Below are 14,846 nucleotides of genomic sequence, written 5' to 3'. Positions count from 1 at the left end.
ACCGCAGATTTTTAGGAACAGGTTAAACATCTCTCAGGGATGGTCTTGTAACATTACTTAATCATGCCTCAGTGCAGGGAACTGGAGTACATCTATTGATGCCCTTCCAGCCCTACGTTTCTGTGTATGCTCCTAGTCTGCGAAAAGTTACTTTCATATAACAGGTTGACGAGCTTCACTCTGAAAAAGAAACGTTCACAGTGTGGAGTGATACTTGAGACAGAATATCTAGAACAGCTGTTTTGAAACACTTGATATCAATGGCTTTTATCACAAACAAAAATGCTAAAGACTAGCAGGCTTGTATCACCTTGTCAAATCAACATTGGACTTTGAGTTGCTTGCATCTATTCAATTTTTGTTGCTTATAAGTTGTCTTGCAATAAATAGTAAAATAACTAGTTTGGCATATACTTGTGTAACAGCATCTTTAAAAGATGCCCATTCCTCATGTCTGCCTGGTGGTCATGTTGTCAAAGTACAACTTCCTGGCATGTAGTGGCTATATACTCAAATACAGGGGTTCTCAAACTGGGGGTTGGGACCCCTCAGGGGGTTGTGAGGTGATTACATGGGAGGTCGCGAGCTGTCAGCCTCCACCCCAAACCCGGTTTTGTCTCCGGCATTTATAATGGTGTTATAAATTAAAAACATTTTTTATATATTTAAGGGGGGTCACACTCAGAGGGTTGCTATGTGAAAGGGGGTTCACCAGGAAAAAAGTTTGAGCCACTGCTCAAATATCTACTATACTCTTGCTGTCTACCCCATATTGTCCCTACAAGCCATCTTATGTTGCCCATCCAACTTGTATTTATGGGGTAAAATAGTCAAAAGTGGTTTGGGTGCTGTTAAACTCTACCCAGGTGCTTAAGGAAACTTAAGGTGCTGCTCCTGTCCTTAGGGCTTTCATTGAAACAGCATGACTAGCCCCATGCTGTTTCTGAGAATTGAAGAAAAGAGGGTTGGAGGATGGGATTACCCAGTCCTATAACTGAAGCAAAGGACTCTTTCCCTGCATTTAAAACCTCCTCTTATTTGTACAGGAATGCATCCTCTCTGGCATCATGTCAGTGAATGGAAAGAAGGTGCTTCACATGGATCGCAACTCTTACTATGGAGGTGAAAGTGCATCTATAACACCACTGGAGGATGTAAGTACCTAGAATAATGCACTATATTGTACTAACTCCTGTACCTACGTGGTCTTGCTTCTAAATCTTTGTGTCCTCTTCCTAACTGAAGATTGACGCTTGCTCCTGTTCCTAAGGGGAGGATTAATTGCACATCTTACCAGGAGTGCAGCTAGTACAGGTGTGGAAGAGACCAATAATGTAGCCGACACCTAAAACACAAAGAAATGCTGTCTTAGAGCCTTGGGTCTTTATTCCTACACTACTTGGGGAGCTTAAGACTAAGGACAGTTCATTCAGCATCACGTGTCAATGGTTCAGTGTTTATGCTAATAGCTAGTATTTTTAAACATGTCTCTAGAAACAAGTTGATCCAAAATAGCTCGTTTCAACTGTCATGGATATGACTTGGCTGTCTTTTGTTTTGCTGTCCCACTTACTGAGTGATGTGACTGTTGCATTTTTATGCCAATGTGTCAAGACGTCTAGCACTCAGATAGGATCAAAAGTAAAAGCACTAATGCATTTTAATCCAAAAGTCACTGAGCTAAGCAATTAGGTCTATTCCATTAATTGCAAAGCTCTCTCAACATCCTAGCCCCAAAGCTGCAGTTTCTGCAAATCACTGATAATATTCTATTAGGAATTGGTCTAAGCAATCTCAACACATAATCCTACAATATAAAATGGTCAAAACACTAATTCACATGGAAACTTTTGTTTAAAAATCAGGCTTACAAATATGGGTATTCTTTGTCCTTCTGCTCAGTAAGGTGCAAAGTAAGGGGGGAGGGATAGCTCAGTGGTTTGAGCATTGGCCTGCTAAACCCAGGGTTGTGAGTTCAATCCTTGAGGGGGCCACTTAAGGATCTGGGGCAAAAATTGGTCCTGCTAGTGAAGGCAGGGGGCTGGACTTGATGACCTTTCAAGGTCCCTTCCAGTTCTAGGAGATTGGTATATCTCCAATTATTACCTATTACCTAAGGTGACCAGCTTGATCAGTGGAGTGAAATTATTCTTGCTGTGTTGTAGAACTGAAGTTGCAGTTGTATAGGTCACAAACCTGACAAGCTTGTCTCCAGTTTAAGGGGTCTGTATTAGAGGAAATAAGATAGAGGCAAGCAGGCTACCTGATGCTATACTAAAGTAGCAACAGCTTGACGTGATTTGCACATGGTATCAATTAGTCCAGTTTCTGCTGAACTAAATTCTGGCTGGCCACAGGCTTGCAGTGGGAGGGCTATAGATGAGTGCACAAGAAGTTTTGGCATGTTCTGGGGAGCATAAGCATGTATTGTGATGAGATTATTAATGAATAGTGCATGTTTTCTCCACTGTACATGAGCATTTATCCTTTTTTTCTAAAGCTTTACAAAAGGTTTAACATACCAGGATCTCCACCAGAATCAATGGGCCGAGGAAGAGACTGGAACGTGGACTTAATTCCAAAATTCCTTATGGCTAATGGTAAGTAACGTAACTTTAAATCAGACTGAAGGTCCCAAACTAGTAAACTTTCTATGTATCAGTCACTCTAACAGCTACTATTAAGGACTGGTTTCTTGCTGTATCTACTCCAGGGCTTGAAGTACTGCTCATCCAAACCAGCCAGATATGAGAGCGTGCTCTCATTACTTGTAATACCCATCTAGCCTCAAATGGCTAATTACACAGGTGTCACAGTTCTAGCTGTCTTTCCAGCTGAGATGTTGCACATGAAGATCTGTCTCCTAGTAGATGCACTGTAGCATGCTATGCTACTCTAAAGGAATCCCAAAAACATAACTGGGAAATGTGTGTGGTTTTAAAAGAAAAGTCTGTAGATGACAGTAACACCTGTTTTGCACACCAATTAATCGGGAAAAGTTGAGCTGTGACTTGTGAAGACTTTATGGAAAAACACACTCTAAAACCTCTGTGCTTACTAAAGCAAGGTTTTTGAATTTTTAGCTAGAGTGGATGCCATAAGTACTGCAGCCTAATTAAAATTGTAGGAAGCAACAGTGACTGCAATTGTGTAGGGTGGGAAAATATTGAGTTCATAGACTGCAAGCCACTGACACAGGCTGTTATATACTTCTCGACTCCAGTGATCCCTTCCCAACTTTTTCCAAAAACTTATTTCTGTAACCACTGACAATTTCGGTAATACTGAGTTTCCTGCTCCTCAGTCCTTATTGGCGCTGATAAATGTTCTGGAATGGCTTCCTCTCTTTCATTGGCAGCTGCAGAATTTTTAGGGTGTGGTTGTCTTATTGACTGGTCAACAACTTGTCCTGTGGTGTGTCCCTGGGAACTTTCAGTCTGACAGTGTATTATTTCTGGTGACTTTTTTTGTTGCTGAAATGTATGTAAGGGATAAGACACTACCAAGCATAAAACTTCACTTTGCATAGTGACAATGCTATATAAAACTAGCTGAAGCTTGAGTAAGCATTCTGGAACAGTTCATTACGTTGAAACTACTTTGTGTGCAGAACCCTAAACTCAACTAACCCACATGAAAACAACTAGGGATGTGACTGTTTCTGTCAGTAGGTTAGGTAGTAGTATGTACTTTCCTGCCAGGGATGTATTCATGGGTTCTGGAGCGGGAGGCGCACGGGCCCACCCTATAACTGCATGCAACAGTTTTCGTTTAACTTGTTTGGATATTGGTCCATAAAACTGGAGTATTAGTCAAGAGCTCCTGTCGCTGCTACTACAGTCTATTCTATCAGGTTTCAGAGTAGTAGCCATGTTAGTCTGTATCCGCAAAAAGAACAGGAGTACTTGTGACACCTTAGAGACTAACAAATTGATTGTAGCATAAACTTTCGCATCTGATGAAGTGAGCTCTAGCCCATGAAAGCTTATGCTACAATAAATTTGTTAGTCTCTAAGGTGCCACAAGTACTCCTAGTCTATATTCTATGTAACATTATTTGCAAAGTTGAAACTTAAGTCTGAATGTTGCTGTATGTAGCAGGCTCCATAATAAAATGACAGGAATACTAATAGAGCTGGGACAGTGTTTGTAATATTCCTGTATACTTACCAAAGCTATAGTGAGTGTAATTTGTATCCAAGGAAGCTGTTAAACGGCTGTAAGCTGGCTAAAATTAATAGCATGTCAATATTTTTCATAAATCTCTACAATTTGTGCAATCTCTATCTTATGTGTGCTAATCTGTGGGACTGCTGTGGCAGAGCAGTGCTCCTGGCATTGCTGGAGCTCATCCTAAACTGCAAACACACACTTCTATTATAATGGGTGCCCTGCAAAGAGAGGAACAGTCCTGTCCTTCAGACAGGGTAAATGCTCACCTGGCCACAGACTGCTGGTTGACTTCTCTGCTGAAACTTCTTAATTGCAGGTCAGTTGGTAAAGATGCTGCTTTACACAGAAGTCACTCGCTACCTAGACTTCAAAGTGACTGAAGGAAGCTTTGTCTACAAGGGAGGAAAAATCTACAAAGTTCCTTCCACTGAGGCAGAAGCCCTGGCATCCAGTAAGTTATACTTCGCTATACTATTGCTTGTGTCCTTCTGAGTGCTCACAGCTGTGAGCTTAAATATTTGGCATTTCCTGTGACTTGAGTTGTACCAAGGTCATCGTGGGTCTCAGATGAACTGGGACTCGTTCGTGGATGTGTTCTTCATCTGCAACCACACTATAGAAAAGGGTAACACGATTTGATTAATGCGTCAAGGTAATGCTGCCCATTAGCAGTGGTGTTTATAATGTGCTCTGTTCCAGCAGCACATTCTGTGCCTGAGTACGGGGATCATCCTCAGCTGCTCACTTTCCAAATGGGAAATCTATTTCCTGCTGCGAACACCAGATGTGGTCAATGTAGTTAACACAGAGATTCTCAACCTTCTTTGAACTGCACCCTGCCTTAGCACTCTTTTTTGCTTGGAGCTCCTCCCCCTTACAATAGCTATAAGGATGCTGCCTGGCATGTGGGGTTGCAGGACCATTCAGATTTGATCCACAGCCCCGCCCTGATAGGCAAATGCAGGTGTGTGTAGAAGTGCCTTCCAGGCAGAGGTGGTGGGGCGAGGAGGGCTTCAGGACACAGGTGGGTGGCTGCAGGCAGGTGCAGGACCTAAATTTCAGTTTTGTAACTCATTAACTGTTGAGTTGGCAGTAGGGCCTGTTACCCTTCCTCAGGGCTGCATGCCCCCCATTCTGCCATAACTGGGGTGGGGGAGCCTAAGCCCCTGTGGGGGGCTGGTACTGCCAGCCTCCCGTGTCCTAGCCCGGCTCCCTGCAGAGGGCACAAGACCTGGCCCCACTCACTAGAGCCTCACGCACTCTCTCCCTGGCACAGCCCTCAAGGGTGTGCACAAGCTGCTACTGCTCAGCAGGCCTGGCTCCCATCCTCTGGCAGAGGCAGAAGTACATCGGGGGTGAAGTGTGAGGCCAGTGCCAGCATGGCAGAATGCAGGTGGCGATGCTTCACACAGAACCAGAGCAAGGGGAGCCTCCTGGGGAACTAGGCCCCATGCTCATCCTAGTCTGACTCTCTTCTCTCTCTTCCCCCCCGCCCCCCCCCCGATCTTGATTGAAGACTGTCTGTCTGGAACAAATTTGAATGGTGGTGTAACCTCATGCAAGTCATTACACCCAAGTCATAACACCACACATTCAAACTGGGTCTGACATGCTCTGCCCCCTATTGGGTCTCTGAGGGATGGGCTCTCTAGAAGAGGGATGGGCAAACTTTTTGGCCTGAGGGCCACATCGGGGTTGCAAAACTGGATGGAGGGCCAGATAGGGAAGGCTGTGCCTCCCCAAACAGCCTGCCTCTGCCCCCTTCCACCCTCGACTGCCCTCCTCAGAACCCCGACCCATCCAACCACCCCCTGGGATCCCAGTCCCCCGACTCCATCCCTGCCCCCGACAGGCCCCTTGGGACCCTATGCCTATCCGACTGCTCCCCAGAACCTCCGTCCCATTCAACTGCCCCGTCCCCTGACTGCCCCCTGGGGCCACCCGCCCCTTATACAACCCCTCTCCTCCCCCCAGCCCACTTACCACGCCACTCAGAGCGCTGCTCACACGGTGGCGTGGCTCTGCGGGAGAGAAGGGGACAGCGGGGGAAGCCTCCCGGGCCAGGAGCTCAAGGGCCAGGCAGGACAGTCCTGGCCCACGGGCCGTAGTTTGCCCACCTCTGCTCTAGAAGGTCTACTGTAGCAGACTAGCAGACCAGACTCTGCTTCTGGCTCCTCCATAGCCTTTTTACCCTGTAGCTTTAATCTTTCCATCCCCAAGTTTCTTCACTACGAACAGAGATGCTTATTTTGTATTGTAGGCAAACTAATGTTAAAATTCTCTTCCTCATATGAATGTGTTAAATACCTTTTTCACCTGGCAAACCTGAACTTTCCCTTTCCTTTAATACAAACTAGGAGACAGTGAGCAACAGTTAAGGTTAATGACTGAACAGTTTTGTCTCCAAATAGCCTGGTAGTGATTATTCACAGTCCAGTACAACTGGTTAGGATGGCCTAAGACAGTCAGGCACTCCTCAAACCTCCCCAAATATTAAAGTTGGGGTACTAGGTAATACCTAGAGCCCTGCAAATCCACTGATAGCCACAGATCATTTTTGCGGATCACAGCTCCGATGCAGATACAAACTTTGTATCCATGAAGGGCTCTGCAGCACACACACATCAGAACAGAGTGGCTGTCACCCAGCCCTGAGGCTTCAGCTCTGCTTTCTGTATCATGCAGCAGCAGCAATAGCCTGCTGGGCATTCTGGGGGTGGGGGGTGTCCCCCAGTTTGTTCATAAAATACAACTCCCAGAAGGGAGTGTGACCATGCCGCTCCTGTGCAGTGAGTCTGTGTTAGAGCTGCTGCAGCTGCACAGGGGGGGTGTCCAAGCCTCCCATTGGGAGGGTGGCGCTGCACATGAGGGCCCAGGATGTAGGCTCTCTGCCCATAGCTGGGAAGGAGGTATGATGGGGGTAGAGTGGGCTGTGGGAGGTCTCTGGGGAGAAGTAGTTGGGGGTTTGGCATAGCCCTGTGTCACTGTTGTGCCATGACCTGTGGAGCTGCAGGCAATTGATACGGATTGGATGTGGATACAAATTTTTGTATCCATGCAGGGCTCTAATAATGCCCTCTCCAGAGGAACAAGACAGCCCAGAATCTTTCACAGGTGCAAAAATACCCTTCCTGCTAACAAGCTTGGGGAGGCTCTGAATGTGCCAGGGAGGATGCTGCATGTGCTCCCCAGATGCATATCTCATGCATGATGCAGGGGAGACCTCTTTGTCAGTAGCAGACATGTCTGCTAGCAAACCAGAGAACAGGTCCAGATGCAAAACTGTATCCCTTGGTGACCCTGTCAAATCCGCCCTTTGTGGCTAATTTCTTGTTCTGATTAATTGGCCTTCTATAAAAGTTTTCTTTGGTGTTCCCTGGTTCAAGTTCCTATTTGAACTTGAAAAAGTTACTGACATGTAAACTCCTGAGACTCCAGGAAATTGGTGTATTTGGCCTCTTGCTCAGTAGCAATGTCATCTCTTGGCACTTTGATTCTTTGGGTATGTGTACACTAGAAATGGCACAGCTGGAGCACTTTAGTGTAGACACTGCAGCAACAGGCCTGGTCTTGCGCTGCTGTAGTACATGCACCTTTCTAAGAGGCGGTAGCTAGGTCAAGGGAATAATTCTTCTGTTGACCTAGCAGTGAGAATGCTGGGGTTTAGGTGGCTTAACTTAATCTCTGAGGAGTTTTTTCTCACCCCTGAGCGAGGTAGCTAGGTTGGCCTAACTTTGTAATGTAGACCAGCACTCAGACTCTTAAATGGCACTAAGCAGGCAAGATGCATAAACTGAGGAAGTTATTTAGGTAGCCCTTTCAGTTCCTTTTGTACCCATTGCACACAAAAAAAGACAGTCTAGTCACTTGCAATCATATACGGGGTCCTCATGCATTCCTATTGTGGAACAGACCTGAATAATCGATCATGGAGCAAGATTCTCCCACTTGCAGTTCATATCCTTGTAGTTACTACAGTTGTTTACATGGACCAGCATTTCATAGCCATCTCTGGCAAGTATGGGGAACTAAGCCATGAAAGTTGTTGTAAAGAATTCTCAAAGGTGAACTGGATGCAACCAATGAAATGTCTGCCTAAATCTGCAGCCTGCTCAAATGCTGCTGCTGCTCTGTCTAGTTCAGCATTGCTATCGGTTGACCATGACTACCTTTTTGCTTCTGCTGAGAGCAGCAGTGGAATGATCATGTCTGCTTCATGTCTTTAATTTGGGGAAAGCTGGCAGCAACACGGGCAGTTGCTAGTCTCTTGGGGAGGAGCCAAATGCTGTGGCAGAGGATGTCTGGTTCCCAACCTATTGGATAGAAGACAAAATTCCTTCTCCCTTAGCTACTAGAGGGTACTAGAGCTGAACACAGACTGATCCAGAAAAGCTCACTAACCATGGTCAGGTCAGTTCCCACCCCTCTTCCAGTGACTGGAAGTAGTGGAAGCCAGGCTACATATAGGTTGTCTCTGAACTCTCTGGGTGTGGCTGTCATTATTCCTGCCTCTGAGTAGTGTCTGGCACATCTTCCAAGCTCTTAATAGGCAGTTGCTATGGCAGCTGCCAGTATTAAGCAAACTGGTTTTCCATGCTTAGCTGGATTTTTGGCCTCTGTAGCCTGAATGGTTGGTTCATACTCTGGCACAGTTAACTTAGGGGCACCTTGGGGAAAGATTAAAGTATAAACTTCTGCTGTCTAGGGCTAAACAAAGCCCTTCATCGCTGTTGTAATACTCTGGTCTTTGCCATGGGACTGGAGGAAAGCTTACTTTGAAAGGACCTTCAAAGTAGCTCCAATTCCTCACTTCTAACCTCTGATCTGACTAATTCTTTTGGTGTTGTAGGTTTAATGGGCTTGTTTGAGAAACGCCGATTCAGGAAATTCTTAGTGTATGTTGCCAACTTTGATGAAAATGACCCCCGGACTTTTGAAGGAGTTGATCCCAAGAAGACCACCATGAGAGATGTGTATAAAAAGTTTGACCTGGGCCAAGATGTCATAGACTTCACAGGCCATGCCCTTGCACTCTACAGAACTGATGAGTAAGTGTTCGCTATTCACCGGCTTTTCCCAAACTAAGCTAGTGGCCAGTGGGTTGGGAGATAATCCTTCAGAGTAATGGACCACCTCCATTAGCCACAAATGTACCTTTCTTGAAGTAAATCTCATGCAGCATCCTTGAGTGCTGCCTGTTGGAATGGAGCCTTTAAACGCTGGGTCTTCAGTACTGATTGGGTTTCTTTCACAAGCAGACGTATCCTCCAGCGTTGCTTGGAGCCTAAATGGGTTCTCCAAGGGTACACTGAATACAATGTTCTCTCAGTCAGGCTGAAGGGGAAGAGCTCTTCCGAAGCATAAGCCTTTAAGCAGAAGCAGTGGAGTCGGGGGAAGCATGGGGAACATAACTTCATGGGGGATGAATGTTAACGCTTAAAGCACACCCTAATCCAAGGCTATCTTGGGTCTGAGTAAACAGTAACTCATGTCGCCAAATGCATTTTACAGTCTCGATTCTCTTTTTGCAGCTACCTAGACCAGCCATGCCAAGAAACAATCAACAGGATTAAACTTTACAGCGAGTCTCTGGCTCGATATGGTAAAAGCCCTTACCTTTATCCCCTCTATGGCCTTGGAGAGCTGCCCCAGGGATTTGCAAGGTGAGGACTGGGTTGTGGTGGTGTGAATAACCTTGTCTCAAATGCATCAGGTGTGTTTGAGGATTCTGTTAGAATCTAATGTGCAGACTCTGCTAAGAACCTGTTAACTATTAAACAGCATTTTCTTTAGCTTCCCTCTCTTCTCTAGGTAAATCCCTCTGTGGGATGGGCAGCATCAGCCAGGAGCTGGGAGGGGCAGTGCTGCTGCAGGAGGGGTAGGGCAGGATGGTATTTGACTAAGCAGTGTGGCTGGGGTGGGGCATTTCTCAGAGGTTGAAGTGTCTAGTGGGTCCCATCTTAGTTCTCTAGCCCCAGGTTAACTAAACTGACTTGAAAGACCTTCCCCTTTCAAACTAAACTTTTTTCTGCAGAGCTGAGCCGTGGTCTAAGCTAATTGTTTAGTGACAGAGGTGTGCTAAAGCAGAGGATGTTAATACTGGCTTAACTTAGCAAGGCATCTGACGTACTACAGGAACTGACTAAGCTGCCTTTGGGGGATGTGGGTCTTTAACTAAAACTGGAAACTACAGTAAAATGCAGTGACTAGCATTTCTACTTGAAATGTGCCAGTGTTTTATGTGGAATCACATTCCAGCTTCTTCATATCTGAGGCCCTGCTGGCTGATGTTCAGAATTACTAAACCTTTCTCAGGGACACAGGGAGATCCCTATAAGCAGAGTAGAATTTGTTCAAAGTCCAAATGTTAACGCTGAAACAGTATCCAGCTTTTTTTAATAGACTTGGCTTTTCCACCACAGAACAGTTCCCTGAATGCTGCGGGTCTTGGAGTTACTAGTGGTTTGAAGCCTATTTGAGTTACTTGGCCATCAAGTAGCTGATTCTGACCATTCAGCAAATGTAAATCATGGCTTTGACTAGTGTCAAGTACTGGCTGGTGTCTTGATAGTTCATTTCAGTTTCCTCCTTTTGGCCTTAAATTGACAGTCCTTGACTCTTAATCAAAGAAGTAGGTAGTGACTGGACGTGCTGAGTCTCTGCTTTCAGTAATTCCCACGTAATTTCAAAATAAGTTGCTTACGTTACCACATATTGGCCTCTCCTCTTAATATTTGAAATAAGCAACTGCTACAATAAGATGCATGTTTTGTCTACAAGTGCAATTGCTCTTAAAAGTGAATTGTAAAATAGATATTTGGGGGCCGGTAGAATTTGGGGGAGAGTCTCTCTAAGTCACTGAAGTATATTCTTAATGGCATCCTGGGCAGTAAAATTATGACCCCAGATTGAGTTACAGGAATAAGACACTTCTGACTCCAAACTAAAGGTTCACTGACCATTTAAATGGCTGCCTGAGGAACAGTCCACCACCTAGACGTGGGCAGGGCATGTGTCCCCTGAATGAGGTGGGGTGGGGGTGAAGGGGATTTTTCTTCTCCAAACCCTCCTGGCTCTGACTCCTTACGGAGGCCAGGGAACTGTTACCAGAAGTTCAGTCACTTCCAGTGTATGCAGCTGCCTGTTAAGGCAGAGTGAATGAACAATCGGCTGTAAGAAGGCTGTAGCAAACGCGAAGCTTCATTATGCTGAAGTCTCCTTACTCTTGTAGGCTAAGTGCTATTTACGGAGGCACCTACATGCTGAACAAGCCAATTGAAGAGATTGTGATAGAAAATGGCAAAGTGGTTGGTGTGAAATCTGAAGGAGAGGTACAGTAATGCTTTGGATTATTTTCTCAAATATTTGCTGTTAGAGACCTCTTCAATTAGCGCAAAAGCAAGTGCAGTGTCTGAGGCACTCAGGCTTGGTTTGGTACGCCCGCAAACTAGGTTGAGCCATCAGACTGTAAACTTGCCAGAATTTTTGACTCCATCTTAAGGTGGCTTTTAAGCTCCCAAAGCTGTGCCACTGGAGTGATGTGGTAAAAAAGACAGTAAGAAAATCTAAACAGGTGAACTTCATGTGTTACTTGAAGTAGACTTAGAAAATAACTTCAGAGGGATTTTATCCTAAATCTTCACTCTGGCTGTATGTCAGGATTGTTGTATTCCTTGAAAGCTGAGGAGGCAGGTCAATCAAAACGAGACACCTTTCCTTACAGCTGTCAGTGCATCTAACCTAAATCTAAAATTGACTCTGCCCTTGGCCTTAAGATGCATTAGTTGCTTGTATATTTCTGGCACTGAATTTCCTTACTGTTTCCCCAGATACACAGTAAATCAGTCTTGCACAACTATCAGCATTTACCAGCCCAAGCAGAAAATCTTCTTGCCCATAGCTGATGGAAGCTCTAAATACACTTCACTCATCTGCCAGTTGGCTTGCAGTTTTACAGGGCGAATTGAATTTGTTACACTGGCTAACCATCTCTAATACAGATACCTCTTAATCTTCAAATCGTTAAAAATGGCACAGTTGTTCATACCAGGGTGAATCCAAATAAAACTCTACAAATGACAGATGCTGTATAGACCAAATATCTAACTTGTGCTCAAATTCTGTTTCCAAATCTCCAGGTGGCCTCACTGACTAGACACATGCATTCATAACCTTAATCCCTCTGCTGCTGATGGGGCAATTCTTGTTCAATGTCCCTACATTCTTACTATTGATACATCCATAAGATCACACAATATACACTAGACAAACATCTGGATTAAGGAAACCAAGCTTTGCAGCATGTATTAACTTGTAAACTTTCAATAGTTCATGCATATAGCTCAAAAGTGTAGAAAAATGTAAGTGTCTGCTTGTAAAGTTGCATATGACTTAGTTTGTACATGTCATTTCAATACATGGCCTATAGCAGATGGTGAAAAACCCATCACCTACTGAAGGTGGAGGAAAATCGCTCCTAAATGGAATACTTCGTAATACTGGGGGCTTTTACTTCTCTGCTGTGAAAATCTGACACTGCACTAAACTGTCAGGCTAATCTACTGGAAACAACCACCTCCCGGAACTAAATCTAAAATAGTTTGTTGCTGGTGAGCAGCAGTGCGTCTCATCAGTTCTGACTAGAGATGCTAAGAGGCTACTCTGTGCTTGAGAACACCTGGGAAAACTATTCTTCCAGTTTGAGGAATGCAAGTTTGTACTTTCTGTCCTTGGCAGGTTGCTCGCTGCAAACAACTCATCTGTGATCCCAGTTATGTCCCAGATCGTGTAACAAAAGTTGGCCTAGTGATTCGAGTCATCTGTATCTTAAACCACCCAATCAAGAACACAAATGATGCCAATTCCTGCCAGATCATCATTCCACAGAATCAGGTCAACCGGAAATCAGGTGTGTGGGGAAGAGTGGCTGGTAAAAGCTTAGCCGGTCAGTGCATAAGTAGGTGTTGCTATAGACTATCTGTCTGCACTTACTGTGGATTTAGTGAGCATGCCAATTTCATTTGGCCCAGCGGAGGCAAGTCCACTTAAAGTCTCAGGCTTCTGTCAAGTAATGAACTTGATCAGTCATCAAGGAAAACATTTAAACAATTGGTAATGAAGCCACCCTCCCAAAGAACATGATCACCTCCCTTTTTAATGGCTCGCACATGTGCTGCTTCTTGGGGTCCTCTAGCTCCCTTCCTGATCCCACACTTGGCAAAGGCAGGATTTCTTACTGGGGAAAAGAATACTAACATGGCTGCACATGTGCAGCCTTAATGAAGTGGGTGCATTATGCAGTTGAGATCCCTGTCTCATGTTCAGTTCAGCTTCCTCTCTCATTTTCCAATGCTTTGCTGCCTGAGGCAATGTGCGCTCTCCACTCCTGCTCCGTGTTGTCTCAGCATCGGGTGGCAGTAATTCCTGGACTCCTTCTCCCCCACACTAGTTCCTAGTCCTTTCCGTTGTGGAAGCGGCATTGGTTCCTGAGGAAGACAGCTGTTGGCTGTTTCTGCAGGTGATGGTATCATTTAGGCATGCAAAGCCCATCACTCTCCCCAGCACGCATAAGATGTCCAAGTGCTTATGGACCCAAGTTTGAGCTGCTTGCCGCCCTCCCATAATCTAGGCAGGGACCTCTGTATGTGAAGCACCAAGTGCCAGTAGTGCTACATGAGAAACTAAAAGGTTTAGGTAAAATCAGTCTGAAATAGAAACTTCAGGCCCCTAGGGCTTCATACTTCAATCCCTTGTCTGAATCCAAAGCCTCCAGGTGTTTGCAGTCCAATACTGTGCACAGGCATGAGCCAGAATGTGAAACTTGCTGCTTCTAATTCACTTGGATCTGGGAACACTTTTATACCTGAAACTTCCTTGAAGGCTTGTGATGTACTGGCTTATACATAGCTGCCCAATACTGGATGTAGTTGGAGCTGTCTGGTTTGCAACTCAGTTGATTGGCCTGATGAGAAGGGACACCTCTTCTCCTGTCTGTCAGTTGTTGTCCTTTGCTCAAGCAGTGGAGGCAGAGGGCTGAATTCTGTTCCTAGTGCAATCAGCTGATGGGGGTTTGTGTGACCAGAGATCTCTACTGGGTGTAAAAACTCCTTGAAATTAGGGGTTTTCATCTAAAATCCCACTATACACTTAGGCCAAGGGCTTGATATATGTAGAGGTCTGAATTACATGTAAATCCTTGTCCCAACAAACTAAAACTGGATCTCAGGCAAGATTCAAATGCAGCAAGTTCTAGGAGGAAAAAGGGAAACAAATGTGAATGCACATCGACATGGCCCAGCTATGTGTGCAGCTAGGTGGGTGAGTCAGCTCACAGCCAAAGTCACCGTCAGCATCTCCTAGCTCTTAATTGGCATGTGCTGTAGATCAACTCTCGTTACTTTAATGTTTTTCTAGATATCTACGTTTGCATGATCTCCTCTGCACACAACGTGGCAGCGCAAGGGAAGTACATAGCCATCGTTAGTACTACTGTGGAAACAGGCGATCCAGAGAGAGAAATCAAACCTGCCTTAGATCTCTTGGAACCCATCGAACAGAAGTAAGCTTTCCGCCCCGCATCAGCAATCTAGCAGCTCATATGCATTAGTGGTCACTCAACTAGCACAGTGGACTAGTTCACTATGACTTGTCACACAAAGACAAATCTGGGTGTC

General features: G+C 45.2%; 1 protein-coding gene across 1 annotated transcript in view; it reads left to right on the top strand.

Annotated features, from left to right (window-relative positions):
- Positions 1 to 14,846, top strand: part of GDI2 (GDP dissociation inhibitor 2) — a 28,126-nt gene that overhangs the window by 11,869 nt on the left and 1,411 nt on the right. Inside the window, exons 2-9 of the mRNA XM_039519782.1 lie at positions 1,047 to 1,154; positions 2,501 to 2,600; positions 4,490 to 4,624; positions 9,023 to 9,221; positions 9,705 to 9,836; positions 11,405 to 11,504; positions 12,910 to 13,081; positions 14,587 to 14,731. Of these exons, the coding sequence (XP_039375716.1) occupies positions 1,047 to 1,154; positions 2,501 to 2,600; positions 4,490 to 4,624; positions 9,023 to 9,221; positions 9,705 to 9,836; positions 11,405 to 11,504; positions 12,910 to 13,081; positions 14,587 to 14,731 (1,091 nt within the window). The remainder of the gene's footprint in view (positions 1 to 1,046; positions 1,155 to 2,500; positions 2,601 to 4,489; positions 4,625 to 9,022; positions 9,222 to 9,704; positions 9,837 to 11,404; positions 11,505 to 12,909; positions 13,082 to 14,586; positions 14,732 to 14,846) is intronic.

Source organism: Mauremys reevesii, linkage group 1, assembly GCF_016161935.1.
Source record: "Mauremys reevesii isolate NIE-2019 linkage group 1, ASM1616193v1, whole genome shotgun sequence".
Lineage (NCBI taxonomy): Eukaryota > Metazoa > Chordata > Testudines > Geoemydidae > Mauremys > Mauremys reevesii.
Note: the sequence above shows the minus strand (reverse complement) of the source record. Positions and strands in the feature narration are given on the sequence as shown.